This window comes from Balaenoptera physalus (assembly GCF_965194825.1).
Source record: "Balaenoptera physalus genome assembly, chromosome: 20".
Lineage (NCBI taxonomy): Eukaryota > Metazoa > Chordata > Mammalia > Artiodactyla > Balaenopteridae > Balaenoptera > Balaenoptera physalus.
This window is the reverse complement of record NC_138901.1, coordinates 51,398,924-51,414,769: the sequence shown is the minus strand read 5'-3', so window position 1 is coordinate 51,414,769 and position 15,846 is coordinate 51,398,924. Positions and strand designations below refer to the sequence as shown.

At 54.9% G+C, this 15,846-nt stretch overlaps 1 protein-coding gene across 5 annotated transcripts in view; it reads left to right on the top strand.

Annotated features, from left to right (window-relative positions):
- The window catches only part of SLC43A2 (solute carrier family 43 member 2), a 42,076-nt gene extending 30,113 nt beyond the window's left edge, over positions 1-11,963 (top strand). For 4 of the 5 annotated variants that reach the window (XM_082443496.1, XM_082443497.1, XM_082443494.1 and 1 more), the window contains exons 10-14: positions 675-813; positions 2,189-2,318; positions 4,650-4,723; positions 5,965-6,088; positions 6,657-11,963. In XM_082443496.1, coding sequence (XP_082299622.1) covers positions 675-813; positions 2,189-2,318; positions 4,650-4,723; positions 5,965-6,088; positions 6,657-6,818 — 629 coding nt within the window. In that variant the 3' untranslated portion in view covers positions 6,819-11,963. The remainder of the gene's footprint in view (positions 1-674; positions 814-2,188; positions 2,319-4,649; positions 4,724-5,964; positions 6,089-6,656) is intronic. The other variant, XM_082443495.1, reaches the window with a different exon arrangement.
- The last annotated feature ends 3,883 nt before the right edge of the window (positions 11,964-15,846 follow it).

The following is a 15,846-nucleotide window of genomic DNA, read 5'->3' as shown; positions in this document are numbered from 1 at the left end:
CACTCCTCTCTGCTTTTTCACTTTTGCTTTCTTGATGCAGTGATGGCTACCGGTAAGCCAGTGGGGGCCGGGGACGGGGGATTGTCAGGGAACACATGACATCCTCTCCTAGCCGGTCTCTGTTCAACTGAGAAACACCTCTCCTTGAACTCCAGACATCCCTCTCGGCCAGCACTGTGTTTGGGGGTGGGGCAGTCAACATTCAGCTTCTGTTTTTCTGAGAAATCCCATCGTAATTTTAAGGCCCTTTGAAGATTGAAGCCCTTACGTCAGAGGCCCTGTGAGTGGTGCCTTCCTGGTATATTTCTAGAGGCAGAAAACTGATGGCCAGTCACACACAAAGCCTCAGTCCCAGGCATTGGTAATTCTGTGGTTCCCAAAGTCATAGAGACTTCCTGGAGCTTCTGGGGGAAGTCATTGTGACATACTGGATTTCACTCAGCTGTTTCTTGGAAATAGGCGAGGACTTTGGAGAAAAGAAAAGGGTGGCCTGCCCCTCGCTCTGGCTTTGATTTCAGAGGTTAAGGTCTCCGGGCTCCCCTCGTGACCCACAGTGACAAGGGGGCAGTTCTGGAGAAGATCCCAGAAGGGCTTGTGGGGTCCCAGACTCTGCCCAGCGCCCACCCCAGGCCTCTGCCGGCAGCGCCCGTGACCCAGCCCGTCTTTGTCCTCAGTGGGCCTCTACACCTCCATCTTCGGCGTGCTCCAGCTGCTCTGCCTGCTCACGGCCCCTGTCATTGGCTACATCATGGACTGGAGGCTGAAGGAGTGTGAAGATGCCCCCGAGGAGCCCGAGGAGAAAGACGCCAACCAGTGCGTAGGCGGAGCTCGTGCCCCGGGCCCCGCCCCCAGAGGGAGGAGCCCACCGGTCAGGGTCAGGTGTTAGGCAGCGTCAGCGCAGGTGGGTTAGGCTTTAAAGTCAGCAGGAGAGGTGAGAGAGGGCTGTGCTCAAAGCTGCTCTTGCCCTCGCTCAGCTCAGCTCAGCACACGTTTTGGACTGTTGCTTCTGTAAGGAAAGTCTTTTGTATGCAAAAGTTTGGGAGGCACGGAGCTCTCGAAGAGAGAAGGAGAGAAACCAGAGGAAGGTCTGTGCAGACAGCTATCAAACGTCCTGCTTCTAGGGCTGCCCTCCGATCCTTAGCACAAGCAGTACACCGGCAGACATCCTTAGAGTGGTCCTGTTTGCCTGCAAGGTCTGCTCCACTGGGTGTGAGTAGTAAACGGCTATAACCTTAATACGTATCAATAGATCTGTTCATGATTGTGAGAATTAAGCAAGGAACCGGAGCCCTACGTTACAGAAGGGTTGGGCTCTAAGATCAGAGGATGAGTTAAATGCTGTCTTCTCTGACTCCGCCTTAGTACAATAAGCTCCTCTTTACTGTATCAGGCCCTGTGCCAAGCCCTTAATGCACAACATCTCAGGTAAGCCTCCCAACACCTCGATGAGTTAGACCCATTTTACAGATGAGGGGACTGAAGCTAGGCGTCTGAGTGGCTTGCCTGAGGTCACATAGGGAGAAAGTGGTGGGTCTGGGCCTCCCTGCACATCTCTGAGCCCTTGGGTGTCATACAGTTGTTCATGGGGTATCTTTGTGGGTGTTGAGGCTGGAATCAGTAATAGTGAATTCACAGGGAAATAATTACAGAGAATGCTCTGTTATGTAGGTCAGGTCCTACAGCCAGAAGGCTGTTGGTGCCCATTCCAGTTCCATCTGCCGCATACTCATCGCTCCTTCACCCCTTCCTGCCGCCCAAGGAGAAATCCACTCGCTCCCTTTTTTGGCTTATTATCTGGCTTAGTGTCAGCTCCCTGCAGGATTCAGGTGAAGTTGGAGCCAGTAGTGAAGGAGGCTTTGCCACACCCTGACCTGGGCGCACTCTCCTCCTCCCTCCCCGTCATCGGACCTCAGTCTTCACTGAAGCAGCGCAGGGCGTTGACACCCGTCTCCTCGTGTCTTCTTGCGTCCGACCTCTCCACTGAGGTTCACAGTCCGCGCTCAGTCCAGGGGGTGCAGTGGGGAGTGTCCCTCGTGCTGGTCTAGCCTCCACAGTCCCTAGCACATGCTTGCGGGTGGTCTCTGAGTCTTGCACTGTCCACAAGCTGTGACTCCCGGGACCTGACTTCCTGGGAGAGCCTGTCCTCCAGGGAGCCCCCAGCTCCAGTGTGTGCTCTGCGTTTCCACAGAGGTGAGAAGAAGAAGAAGCGGGACCGGCAGATCCAGAAGGTCACCAATGCCATGCGGGCCTTCGCCTTCACAAACCTGCTGCTCGTGGGCTTTGGGGTGACTTGCCTCATTCCCAACCTGCCTCTACAGGTGGGTATGGGGAGAGGGAGAAGCCTGGTGGGGTGTGGGGTGATGAGACTGAAAGGTGCGTGATGTCTCACGGGGGAGCCATCAGCAAAGAGAACAGTGACTTTTCATTTGTTTAATTCAACCAACCAACCTATCAACCAGCCCGCTGTGATTTACCAAGGGCCTCCTACCTGCCAGGCTCTGTACGTGCATGATGCTGGGAGCAAGCTGTAAATGAAACTCAGATTGCCTTTCACAGAAGACTCTTCTCTATGAAAGTACACCATTCTTCTTGGTCTTTAGGCATCTTGCATACCATGAATACCGTCATCTTACCATTTCTGGAACCATGTGGTGTGGTTGTGTGGCTGCTCGTTTTGCATGTGCTCAAACAGCTGAAGTCTGATGTCCAAAGAATTCTGGCTAGTCTGTGGCATTGGTGGGAACGTCTGCTCCTCCAGTACAGGGGAGCCGCAGGAAAAAGACCGATGATCCCTTGGCATCTGGGTTCAAAAGTTTAATTCCTTCTCACAAGATTTCCAGTACCTTTGGAACCTGACTTTTGGCAGAGGGTTTGAGAAAGGTAGATTTTGTTACCTGCCTGGCTCCACCCTTAGGTCCCCAGAAGTGTTCTAGTTCTGATCCCCAAGTTTATGAACTTGGAAGGGACACAAGTGATGGCATTGCTTCCAGATGGGTGTGACCCAAGTCCAGATGGTATCTTGAACCAGGTCCAGGAGGAAAGCAAGAGTCCCTTTCTACGAATGGCCGCACGTAGAAGTTCATTGGAAATCCAGGTGTGCACCACCCACAGGTGCTACCGTGTGTTTGTGCCGACACCGCGTGCAGCCAGAGTAAACCACCGGAGGCTCTACCAGTTCCAGATGGGAGTATTGCTGCATCCCTGGTGCCCTCCCGGCCTCCTGGTGGTGGCCCTCTCCACAAGACCGGCAGACCCTTGCCCTGACCACCCTTGTCCAGTCGCGGGGCAATGCTCAGTGAGGACAGTCATCTGCTTTGTGTTTTATCCAGTTCTTATTGAAAGACAAGTTGTGAAAAGGCAGCAAGGCATTTGGAGTGGAAAGCGGAGCCTGCAGAAGGATGGGTGCACGTTCAGGCACAGACCCCTCGCAGCGCTGCAGAGAGCAGCCCTCGCCGCCTCCACTGCCCACATTCCCGGAAACGGGTCTTGGCTGCTGAGCCCGATGGCAGGGCTGTGTGCAAAGAGCAAACAAAGGGTCCTGGGAGCAAAGTAGACAGCTCATGGCTCTCAGGAATCGTTAACAAGTGCTTGCTAAGCTTGCCAAGCTTGCCAGCAGTGACCTTTCCTCAGGAAAGCAGAGCTAGAGGGGAGAGAGACAGCCATCTACCAGTAGGGCCTGGGTGACCAGGCAGGGAGACCTGGGTACAGTCCTCAGGTCCGCAAAGGCAGGAGTTGTGATCAGTGACCTCCTGCTTAGTGCTGTGTCCATACGTACACTTAAGAGCAGACTGTAGATGGGGGCAGGATGGGCGGAGCCCTGGGTTTTAGTGTTTGCCAATTTCCGCGGTGCATGTGCTCTCGTCGTGGCTGATATCAACCAATACGGTGTCACCAACTGTGGAGTTGGAAAGAGACACAGTAACACACCATCATACGATATTTACAGTAGACTAAAAAACCTTAAGAGCGGGAATTCCCTGGTGGTCCAGTGGTTAGGACTCCGCGCTTTCACTGCTGAGGGCGCGAGTTCAATCCCTGGTTGGGGGACTAAGATCCTACAAGCTGTGCAGCCAAAAATAAAAATATAAAAAAACTTTTGGAAAAAAAAAAAAACCTTAAGAGCACGGCTAATGGTAAAACAGAATAAAATAATTAGGATGTGCTGGGTTTTGAGTATTCATTAACTTTGTTTTCAACGTACAGTTGACCCTTGAACAACACACGTTTGAACTGCGCGGGTCCACTCATACTCAGATGGTTTTCAGTGGTAAATACTAAGTACCACGTGATCCGTGGGTGGTTGAATCCGAGGATACAGAACTGTGGATACAGAGGGCCGACTATAAGTTATATGTGGATTGTTGGCTGCGTGGAGGGTCGGCACCCCTAGCCCCCCGTGTTGTTTAAGGGTCAACTGTAATTTGTTGAATTGTACGTTTATTACAATTGAACTGTTAGTAGTGACTGTGTTTAACTTAAAATCGGCTCTCAAAATTCTTGGCAGTTCAGGAGTTGGCCCTGGAAAGCTGGCACAAGCTGACTCCAGGGCGCCAGTGCTCCCAGCGCTCAGGACCCCGGGAGCTCTGGGGCAAGGGGACGAGGTGAGACCCTCCATGTCTCCTGCTCACACTCTGCTCTCCCTCCCTCAGATCCTCTCCTTCATCCTGCACACGATTGTGCGAGGCTTCATCCACTCTGCCGTCGGGGGCCTGTATGCCGCCGTGTAAGTCCTGGGAGCTGTGGGCGGCCTGGTGGCCGAGGGTCAGGGAATGACCTGAGAGAGGTTCCTGGTGGGACTGAGGGCCTGAAGGGGGCCATCTTGCCCACTTGGGGTTCATCCTCTTGCCTTAGGTACCAGGGCTTCTGTTGGGTGTGTCAGGGGAAGGCCATACCTGGCAGGAGCAGGTCAGTGGGCAGACAGTTGGGTGCCCACAAGCCTTGGCATTTAACACGAAGTCAGTTCCCCCAGCCAAGGTGCCGCTCGTTATTGCCTCGGGGACTGCTGCTCAGCCGGGTTCTGAGGCTGCCTCTGGCTGCTTGTGGGAAGGGCAGGGGAGTGGGTTCTAGCAGCCCACAGCTCAATGGTGACCTTCAAGTGGGCTTCAGCGGCGGCAGTGACATGAGTAACTGAGCCCAGGATATGCCTGACAGATCCGACCCAGGGCCTCAAAGGGCTGGTTCTGTCCACAGCCTTCTCAGGCCTTGGCTAAAATGAAACCTGCCTCCTTTTCCAAGAGGCCACACATGCCTAAGGAACCATAGTTGTTCCTTCTCCTTGGGCCGGGCCTTGGCTCAAACACTGGAACCCAAACACCATCCACTGTCTCCCTCTGACCAAAGACTAGCCCGTTCCTCCAGCCGTTCCTTGCTAGGAGTCCCTTCTCACCTCTGGGACCACGATGCCTGACGTGGCCCCAGAGTTCTGGCAAAATCTGGCTAAGATTTTGCCAGAACTCTCTCCCCCTCTCAACAGTATCCCATGGGGGTCATTCCAGGTCTGCATGTTCCACCCCCACCTACCCCCCAGGCCTGGAGGAAGTTGTGGCTGCCCTGGCAGAGTCTGAGGGAGTCGTCCGAGGGCTGTGATGCTATGTTTCCGTGATTACGCAACGCTCCTCTGGAAGAGGGTGCAGCCAGGCCAGGCCCAGCCTCCAACCTGCTCCCTGGGCCTGGTTCACAAGCTGCAGACTCCTGCTGGCACCACATTTTCCATTCGGCTTGGCCAGACACCCATGGGCCCCGGGGCCTCATGCTGGTCCAAAAGACAAACCCGCTTTGCAGAACTGCTCAGCAGAAAGCAATCCAAGGATGGACACCCCACCATTCTCTGAGGCTATTCCCACCTCTTCTCTGCCACCGGAGGTGCAGCCTGGGGGCACCAGCACCTGGGGCCAGGCTGAGGACAAGCATGTGGGAAGCCAGAGCATGGCCCCTGGGGTGACAGGTTCTCTACTGCCCTGGCAGGTACCCCTCCACGCAGTTTGGCAGCCTCACGGGCCTGCAGTCCCTGGTCAGTGCACTCTTCGCTCTCCTGCAGCAGCCCCTGTTTCTGGCTATGATGGGTCCCCTCCAAGGAGACCCTCTGTGGGTAAGAAGGATTGGGGGGCAGAGGGTTACGGGCATCCGCCCCACTCTGCTGATTGGGAGCTGGGAGGCATCACTCGGGGGCTTCTAGAACCCCAGGACAGGCAGTTTGGAACTTTGGTTAGGATCAATTCAGGGACCCCTTGTGAATGGGCAGGAGGGACAGGAGGAGAAGAGTGTCCTTTCTGGACCTGATTTTGGGGTAAATCGAACCAAGTTGCTATCCCTGCTCCTCCTGCCAAAGGCCCGGATTCTTAACCAGGTGCTGTGAGCTTGTCCCAATCCCAGCCCCGCCCCTAGAGATTCAGATCAGTACGGTGGCCTGGCCCGCCGTGGACAGCTGGGGAATTCTGTTGCTGGAATGTGGAACGACGGGCCCTCCGACCTCTTGAAACTCCTTGTTTGTTTTTCCTCTCCTCTCCTGTGACCTTCTCCCCATTCCCAAACTTGAGAGCGAGGAAGGGGCTGGAACTGGGCTCTGCAAAGACCACAGCCCCTGCTAGCTCCCTCCCCCCACCCCCCCCACCCCCGCCCTTGATGGCAACTCTCGTCCCTGGTCCCTGCCTCCGCAGGTGAATGTGGGGCTGCTTGTCGTGAGCATGCTGGGCTTCTGCCTTCCCCTCTACCTCATCTGCTACCGGCGCCAGCTGGAGAGGCAGCTGCAGCAGAAGAGGGAGAACGACAAGCTTTTCCTCAAGCTCAACGGCTCGTCCAACCGGGAGGCTTTTGTGTAGTGCCCACCACCTCGGAACTGTGGCGTCCCGCCCTTGCTTCAGTGACTCAACGGTGTCCTCCCCACCCCAGAGGACCTCCACGCACCCCTAGGATCCTGTCCTTCACCATATTGGAGTCCTCGCTCCCTCCCAGGGCCCTGGTCCTGCCTCGGAGCTCTGCGGTGGAAGGATGGGAGAGGGCCCGGTCAGGCGCTTCTCCTGCTAGAAGCAGAGGCGCTCTGGACTTCGCTCAGCCACCCTCGAGGGGCCCTGGAGCCTCGGGGCTCCGTGGTGCCTGCAGGAGCAGCCAGGAGGACCCCGGGCAGGCAGGCCCTCTCCCCCCAGTGTGTCGAGATTCCGCCTCTTGCCAAAGCAGAGGAGTCTGCCGTCTACTGCCCACCACCTGCCCCTCGGCTGCATGTCCACCAACCACGCCTGCTGAGGACAAAGGCTTGCACTGTCTGTACCCGCCTCGCCTGGCCCCTCACCTCCTCCCCCGGCCAGTCTGAGCTGCCTGAGGAAGGAAGGACCCGCTTCCTGTTGTTGGTGCTAACTCCTTTGTGATTCCAGCCCCCTGTGGCCTGTCCGTGGCCTGTCCTCCTGTTCGAGGCCTGTGGAGAAGGCCCCCTGGCTTAAAGCCTGGGGAGGGGATGGAGGGCTGGATGGTCACATGTGGCTCAGGAGCTGTGGTCAAGGCCGAGCAGCAGTCCCTTCCCTCCTCCCTGAGGGCCTGAGCCGGGGGCACGTTTCCACTGCCACCCTCTGTCCAGTCTGTGACCTGAAGGGAATTAAAGGGGCACCACACACAAACACACGCGTGCGCGCACACACACGCACACACACAGTTGTTTTCGTGGGGGTGGAAGTGAAGATGTGGCTGACAGACGTGGAGGTCCAGGCCTGGGTGGGAAGGTGGATTTGTGAGAGACCTAGGGGTGTGTGTGCATGTGGCTTGTGCGTACGTGTCCTGTGCGTGAGAGATGTGTGTGGGATGGTGGTGGGATGTGGGTGCTGGGTGTCTGCCCTTATCCTCCCAGAGCCACCCCCGAGCCAGCCAGGCCCACAGCAAGCCCAGCGCCCAGGAGCCAGCCCCGCTCAGGGTTGGGAGCTTGTCCCAGGCTGCAGGGCCACAGCGCCCCCTGCTGGCAGACTTTCCAAGGGCCCTGGAGCTGTTTATGTGGGTGAGGCCCCCTTTCCTCTGCCAGGCGGGCCTGGCTTACCAACCCACCCACCTTGACTGCCCTCAGAAATGTGTCCGAGGCTTCCTGGGAGCTCTGAGAGGGGTGGGTTGATTTTTAGGTTAATTGTTTTGGTGGTTGTTTTTTTTTTTTTTTTTTTTCCTTTTAAGTTTTATCAGACTCCTTTTTATAAAGCAATAAATCCATTTTCCTCCTGGTAAGGGATGCCCCTTCTAGCATATCAGTTAATGACTACATGTACCTGTTTTGAGCTTGAGAAGAAAAGGCAAGACAAGATTTTCTGCCCCAGTCGTACCCAGCGGCTCACCATCTCTCTGGGTGTGATTGCTGTCTCGAGAGGGGCAGTGGGCCAGGAAAAGACCTTCCTCCCCCGCCCCACCCCCAAACAAATGGGGCTTGTGCAGACACCTTACAAGTGTGGCCATCCCCTCTGCTGCTTATCCCAGCCAGACAGGCTAATCCTGACCCCCTTTCATCCCTGCTCAGACTTCCTGTCACCAGTCAACCATGCTGAGGGTTCCTCCTAAGTTCAGGACACAGGGTGACCCCAGGAGAGCCGCAGGCTCAAAGAGAGCAGAGGCAGGATATGGCGGAGGAACGGGTGGCAACAGGAAGGGGCAGGGACAGGCCCAGGCCCGAGCCCCTTGAACGCACCTAATCTCCCTAGGCTTCACCCACTCATATTCAAAAGCAAATATTTGTTTTAAACAGGCATTTTTAAAAAAAGAGAGAGCCTGAGATCAACATTTCCCAAAGCATTTCTCAGAATGCTAGTTCTGTGAGATGTTAAGGTTATTCTCTATTTTTAAAACAGCGTTATAGTCAGATTCGGGAAATGTTGAGATAAGGTCAAGTGAGTTCGGCACTGGTGGGCTGTGTGCCTCTCCAGGGGGGTGTGGTGTGTGGCTAAGGAATGGCTTTAATCATCACAGCCGTCCTCCACATGTGGCCCAATGACCACGTGCAGCAGGAGCTCTTGGGGTGCTGGTTAATAATGTAGCCTCTGGGCCTTGCCTCTGACTTAGAGGGAAACTGAAGTCTGCACTTTGCTAAGCCCCACCTGGTGGTTCTGGTGCCCCCCCCCCCAACATTTGAGACCCACTGACAAAGGAGTGCAGTTTGGGGAAGCGCTGATTAGCAAGGGCCCTTCCACCCTTCCAGCTGGGAGAATATGTTGAGCTTGTACAGATATGGCCTGTGCTGTTCCCAGCAGTGCCCAGCCCAGCCAAAGTGGGAGCTGTGGCCTCTCTTTCCCACCCACCTGCAGGGTGTGTGCACTTTGGGGGAAGAAGCAGGCATTAAGAAACCACAGTTCAGGGTGGGAGATAGTCTAGAGCCAATAGTGCGTGGGGATTAGAGGCATGAAAATGGGAGCAGGATACCAGATGGGTTGGGTACCACAGGTGCCCCCCCACTCCCTTGCCTGTCATTCTGCTCTGACTGTACAGGGTTGATGGATTACGTATTTTCCCAGTACCATCACTGGATCATGCTAACAAGCCAGGAGTTCATACTACCCTCCCTAATTTACAGCTGGAAAAATTGAGGCCCAGGGAGGTGGAGTAACTTGCTCAAGGTGAGAGCCAGGACTCATATATGGTTCTTAAGTCATTGGAGCAGCCAAGGCCCTCTAGATCAGGACATTCCGTTCAGAGCAGCAGCCCCAGGGGCCACCAGGCCTTGCGATCAGGGCGAAACAGCCTGAGGAAGGGAAGCAAACACAGGAGAGGTGTCTGCTTCTTGGAGCCAAGAGCTTCCTTGGAGAGAGTGGGGTGAGCTCTACTTAGTAGAGTCATCTTGGCCCTAGAGGCTGATGGTAACTTGGGGGAGCAAGTCTCTGGTCGCCCCAACCCCTGAGAGGAGTGCCCTGGGGTGGGGAAGGGACCACATGGCCTCGGCCCTCCATCTTCCTCCTCATTCTCCAGGCTTCTGGTGGGAAGGAGCAGGAAGTCGTGCCCAGCCCTGCGGGCTCAGAGTGAGGAGGGGGGCCAGGCCGGCCTCAGGAGTATTGCCCCGAGCCCCACTCCTCTCTAGTCTCCCTGGACTTGAGTCCAGGTGTTCCTTTGTGGTTAGCTTCCTCCAAGCCCTCCTGGCCTCTGCCTGTGGCTCTCGCTACCTGGGCCTGTACTAGGGAAGGTTCCCACCCTCGTAAAGGCCATAGGTGGGGCTGCAGGTTGTGAGTTCCTTTCTGTTTCTCTTTTTGTTCCTCTTGTACCCGGTGTCAGCCTGGTGAAAACTTCTCCTCAAGCCCTCCTTGTCCTGGCCCTGGGCAGTGCAGTGTGAGGAGGGCATCCCGCTGCCCTGGGCCCCAAGCACACTGAAAATGGGGAGCCATCCAGTATTGGGGGTACATGTGCAGGACTGTCCCAGACAGCGGCACAAAAAGCCCAGTGGAGTTTTCGATGCACTTGCACATCAGCCTGCATGAATTTAAACAGATACACACCACCGGGGGCAGGGGAGGCTGTGGACCCCCTATGGTAAGGGGCTCCTGTCGGAGAACTCTGAGAAGTCTTCTCAGCAGAGTCAGGCTTCCGGGGCCGTTTAATACGGTGCATTCGCGTGGGCTCTGGGGCAGTAAGGCGCCTTCTCTGTGGGGTTAGGATTAGGAGCCCAGGACCCCCAAAGTGAGGGGATGGGTTTTCCACAGGCTGCAGCGCTCCCCTGGGGTGGGGGTGGGGTCAGGGTGAGCAGGCAGGCTCTGGAAGCCTGTCCCACCCAGGGACTCATGCCAAGCCCTGGGGTGACGACCTGGTGTCAGGAAGGAGGTGCAGCGTCCTCCACGTGGGTGGCCCGCCGCAGAGCAGACCTCTCCCGCCGCTGGCACACAACCACCGCCTGGGTCCTTGGTCTCTGCAGGCAGCATGTCCAGCCCCGAAGTTAGTCTTTCTCAGCCTCCCAGGCAGATCCAAGACCGAACCAGGGCCTCTGGCCGCTCCCAGCCCCTCAACCCTTCCCAGAGTGAGACCATCTCCCTGTGCTGAGGAGGCTGTGAGGGAAGGGCAGAGGTTAGAGGCCCCACCACACATACTATCTCGTGACCTGAAGCAAGTCCTGAGCCTCAGTTTCCTCATCTGTAAAATGGCAGTAATACTCTCCCTGGGAGGCTGGGTGGACATGGACGTCAAGCAGTTGCACGTTATTGCACCTTGCACTTAATCGGCACTTAACAGGCGATAGCATTATTTTTATGACCCTGGAGGAGTGCAGAGAGCACCGGGGATGAGGACCACCCACACCCACCCTCCCCCGCCCATATAACATGACAGACCAGGCAGCTCTGACCGGGACAGCCTTGTGGCCAAGTAAAGGAAGTGAGGTCTGTTTCTGCTGACCCCTACCCCTCTCAGAACCCCCTCTCTAAGCAAAAGCCTTAAGCAGTTGTCCCCTTGTTCACTTTTACGTCTTGCACATTTTGTTAAGAGACTTGGCCAAAGCTTCTCAAGCTAACCTCTAACTGGTGGATATTCGGGCACTCTTGACAGTTTTATGTTGAGGTGGGTGACTCAGAGCACGGCTTGTAGGCAGTACCTCCATGCCACCTCCTTGTGAAACTGCTTGGCCGTGCGTCTGTGTGTGTGCGTGTGTGCATACGTGTGTCGAAGTCTGAGGTGTATTCCAGGCACGTCAGGTGTGAATGTGTTTGGAGGAGTGTGTGGGAGCTTGTCTGTGTGCCTGTCTACCTGGACGAAGAGGGAGAGGGTCTCATGTCGCTGAATCCCTTTTGGTGGCTGGAAAGGCCTAGGCAGGCCCCGTCCAAGGACCCAGCCCAGGCTCTCAGAGTGGTGCCTGTAGGGTTAACCTGTTCCTGTGTCAACGAGGGTCAGTGCAGTGTCACTGACAGCTCAGGAGCTGACCCTGACTCTTCCTGGCCCTTTGCTGTTTCTAGCACCTGGCTTACTTCCTGGCACACAGTAAGCACTTAATAAATGTCTGCCGAAAATGGCTAAGAACTGCTTCCTCCTCGGCCCCTGTGTCTCTAAGACACTCATCCCCTTGCCACTTGTCTCTTGCCTGTCACTTGTCTGAAACCTGCTCCCTGACCCCCACTCTACCCTAGGTTGCACTCATTGCGGCCCAGCTTTGCTGTTGGGCCAGCATTCAGCAGAGCTGGGGAAGGGACAGAGGAAGGGGCCTCTTGGGTGGGAAGCCCAAGGCTGCTGGGAATTCTGGTTCTAAGGTGGGCACTCATCCTTGCCCCTTTTCTTTTGTCCTAAGTCAGTGGTCATGGGCACATCTGCTCCTCCTACAGGTTTACCACGAAGCTGGCCACTGTCCTGCCAGGCCAGGGCCCTGGGCAGTGGCAGCAGAAAAGAAGAGCCACTGGGCTTCCCCAGAGAAGCCCCAAGGAGATCCCCACGGCCAGGGAGGGGAGAGGATGGCCTGGTTGTCTGAGGCCTGGCTCCTGAGCCTGCTGGGCAGAGGGAGCTTGAGGCCCAGGGGAGGGAGGTGGGTGGCCTCAGGGGCCAGCTGGGGGTGGGTGAGCAGCAGGCCCCCTGCACAGCAGGCAGGGCAGAGGCGCTAGATGGATGTGCATGAGGGCTTCTACTCGTCAGGATTGCGAGCTCAGAAGCCGGGGCTCTGCCACATCCCTTTGCTGTGTCCTTCATTTTCCCACTTTTGATGGAGACACCACGGGGAAATATTTCTCTTATATAAGTACAGCCACAGCACAAGCTCTGTGATGACACGGGGGCAGCTAGACCTTGAGCTCTCTGCCAGACAAGAGGACTTGGTGGGCACCATGGGGACCTGGAAGCCACAGCCCCATCTAAGGATAGCCTTGACACAGCTGCAACCAATTAAGGCCCTGCGTGAGCGAGTCCGGTGTTGCCTGATCTTCTGATTTTTATAAGAGAAGCTGGGAGTCCCGAGTTTTATATAAAATATCCCTATTTTCAGATGCTGGCTCAAAAAACTTTTTTTTTAAATATCACAGCTGCTCCAGTAGCTTTTCACCGTGTGCAGGCCAGAGACAGGGAGAGGAGGGTGGAGGTAAAGCACCGCCCCACGGCTGTTTCCTCCACCCGGGCAGACGCTATGCATGTCTGAACTGCAGCCCCACGCAGGCTGGGACCCTTCTCTTTTGTCTCCCCCAGACCAACCTTTGTCTCCCCCAGCCTGGCGCATAATGAATGCTGTTACGCGAGCAAGTGGTTACGCATTCTAGTCTAGCTTCTAGAGTGACCCCCAGTCCCTGTTTAGGGACAGGGAATCATCAAGGCCAGCATGGGGCAGAGCCAGCCAACCTCAGAGGCCCGAGTCCCTGCCCATGGGCTGCCCGATGCACTCCTCTGGCCAGGGGGACAAGCCAGGCAGCCAGGGTCACACTTTGTCTGCTCTTCTGTCTTGTCTGTCTCCCCACTAGAACGAATGCCCCCTGAGTGCTGGTACGTGCACTGCCTCGGTCACCATGATACCTCCAGTGCCTCGAAACGTGCCTGGCATGAAACAGCTGCTCAATAAATATTTGGAGGATGAAACTTAAAAAGAGAGAGAGAGAGAAATAAACCAAAAAGAGGCTGAAACTGACTGAGACAGAGGCTGGGAGAAGAGCATGCTCTCAGCAGCCAGGAAGGGACAGAACAGAAGATGGAAACAGTGAAATGCAGTCTCTCTGAGATACACAGAGATGGGTTACAGGTGTGGCTGTGATGAAGCGGTAACAAGGGCCAGCCAGCCAGGAGCAAGTGCGGGGGTGGTCCAGAACCGTGAGATGCACAGACAGCGAGACAAAGGGGGGAGAGAGAGAGAGAGAGAGAGAGAGAGAGAGAGAGGGAGAGAGAGTACAAGACAGAACAGAGAGAGCAGGTCATTACCCAGAGCAGATGGCAGTGATGGGGAGAGACAGAGAGAGGGAAACATGGAGGGAGGTGAGACAGGAAGAGAGGTAAAGAGAGACAGAGAAACACAGAGAGATGGAGAGAGGAGAGATAACGAGAGATTAAAGAGAGAGAGAGCGAGAGGACAGAGTTACAGAGGAACAGAAAGAGAGAGAGACAGAGGGGGCACAGAGAGAGAACAAAAATAAAGAGACAGGGAGAGACAGAAAGAGATACAGAAAGACTTTTTTTTTTTTTTTTGCCAAGTCAACATTTTATTAAAAAACACACAAACACGTACACAATGGTCACAACAGGAAAGGAGCCAAGATCTCCTATTTGGGGACAGGCTGACCACATGGTGCTCCCATAGGCCTCACTTTAAGAAAGAAGGTACCTTCAAGACCAGATTTCCAAGAGAGATAAATTAAGAGGTGGCTGTGTTTTCACAAGAGGTGAGATAAAGAGAGATCGACAGAAAGAGAAACAGAGATACCAAGAGATGGAGAGGAGAGACAGAAGGGGAGGTAGCTAGAGAGATGGAGAGAAGGTGGGTACAAAGAGGGAGGGAGGGAGAGAGACAAAGAAAGAGAGGCATGCGAGACAGAAAGATCGCTGTGACACTGGAGTCACGTCCTTCTTGCCTGTTCAGCCTGGAGCACGTAGAAGTAGCCTCGAGGGGCAGTAGTGTCCATCCCTCCTTCCTCACAGCATCCTTTCCTCCAGAATGATAATACAGAAATGTGCATATCCTGCATGAAGTTGCTTTATGCACATTGCCTCATCTACGATGCCCAGCAATCCCACATGGTAGCCACTACCATCGTCCCCATTTTACAAATGAAGGAGCTGAGGCTCAGAGAGGTTAAGGAACCTGCACAAGGTCACACAGTGGGAAGTGGTAGGGCTGGGACTCCAGGGCATCAGGCACCAGGGGGTCCGTTCCCACAGTGGTACTGTTGACTCACAGTGGGGCACCCTGGAGAGTGCTGTGGGCCCCGCATGTAAAGCCTAATTCACTCTCTCTTTCTTTCTTTCTTCTCTTGCTGCGGAGCACGGGCTCTAGGCGCACGGGCTTCAGTAGTTGTGACTCGTGGGCTCTAGAGCACAGGCTCAGTAGTTGTGGCGCTCAGGCTTAGTTGCTCCGTGGCATGTGGGATCTTCCCTGACCAGGGCTCGAACCTGTGTCTCCTGCATTGGCAGGCAGATTCTTAACCACTATGCCACCAGGGAAGCCCCAGGCCTAACTCTTATGCACACCTGAAGCAAAGCTTGCTAGAGTGAGAGATGTAAGAAGCAGAGCAACTGAAAATAAAATGTGAAGGAAAAAAAAAATGCAGACTTGTTCAGATACTGATTGTATCTAAAATAAACTACAGAATTACATTTTTTAGACGATTAGGGAAATCTGAACTTGGTATGAGATAATATCAAGAAATTATTAATTTTGTTCAGTATGATCATGGCATTGTGGATTCATAAGAAAATATCCATATTTCTAGAATGCACACGGAAACATGGAGGGCGGAGATGCCACGATGTCTGAGATCTGCTTTAAAATGTTTCAGAAAAGAGATGAAGCAAGTGTGGCAAAATCTCGCTAACAGTTGATTCTGGATGATGAGGAGTGGGGATTCCTTAAGGCCAGATCTTGAACTTGGCACTCAAGTTCCCACACTCCGTCCCGCCTGTGTGTGTGTCCACCACATGAACCACTCATGCTCTGACCAGGGGCTCTACCCTGGTCTCCCCACCCCACAAATTCCGCCCACATAGAACCCTGCCTCTGCACCTTTGCATATGTTCCTTTCCCTCCGAAGATGCCATTTCCCTTGTCTAGCCAAATCTGTCTCAAATCCCCCTTGTCCCCAGATACTTCCTACACCTTTTCAGCCCAGGAGGCCTCTCCTTGGACCCTTTCCAGCACTGTTCCTTGTGTCACACATGGTCACCTTTATGGCCAGCTACCTCGCTCACTAGGTACAGTTTTCTGCAAGTGCAAGGCCTCCTCTCCATGAGCTCCTCCAG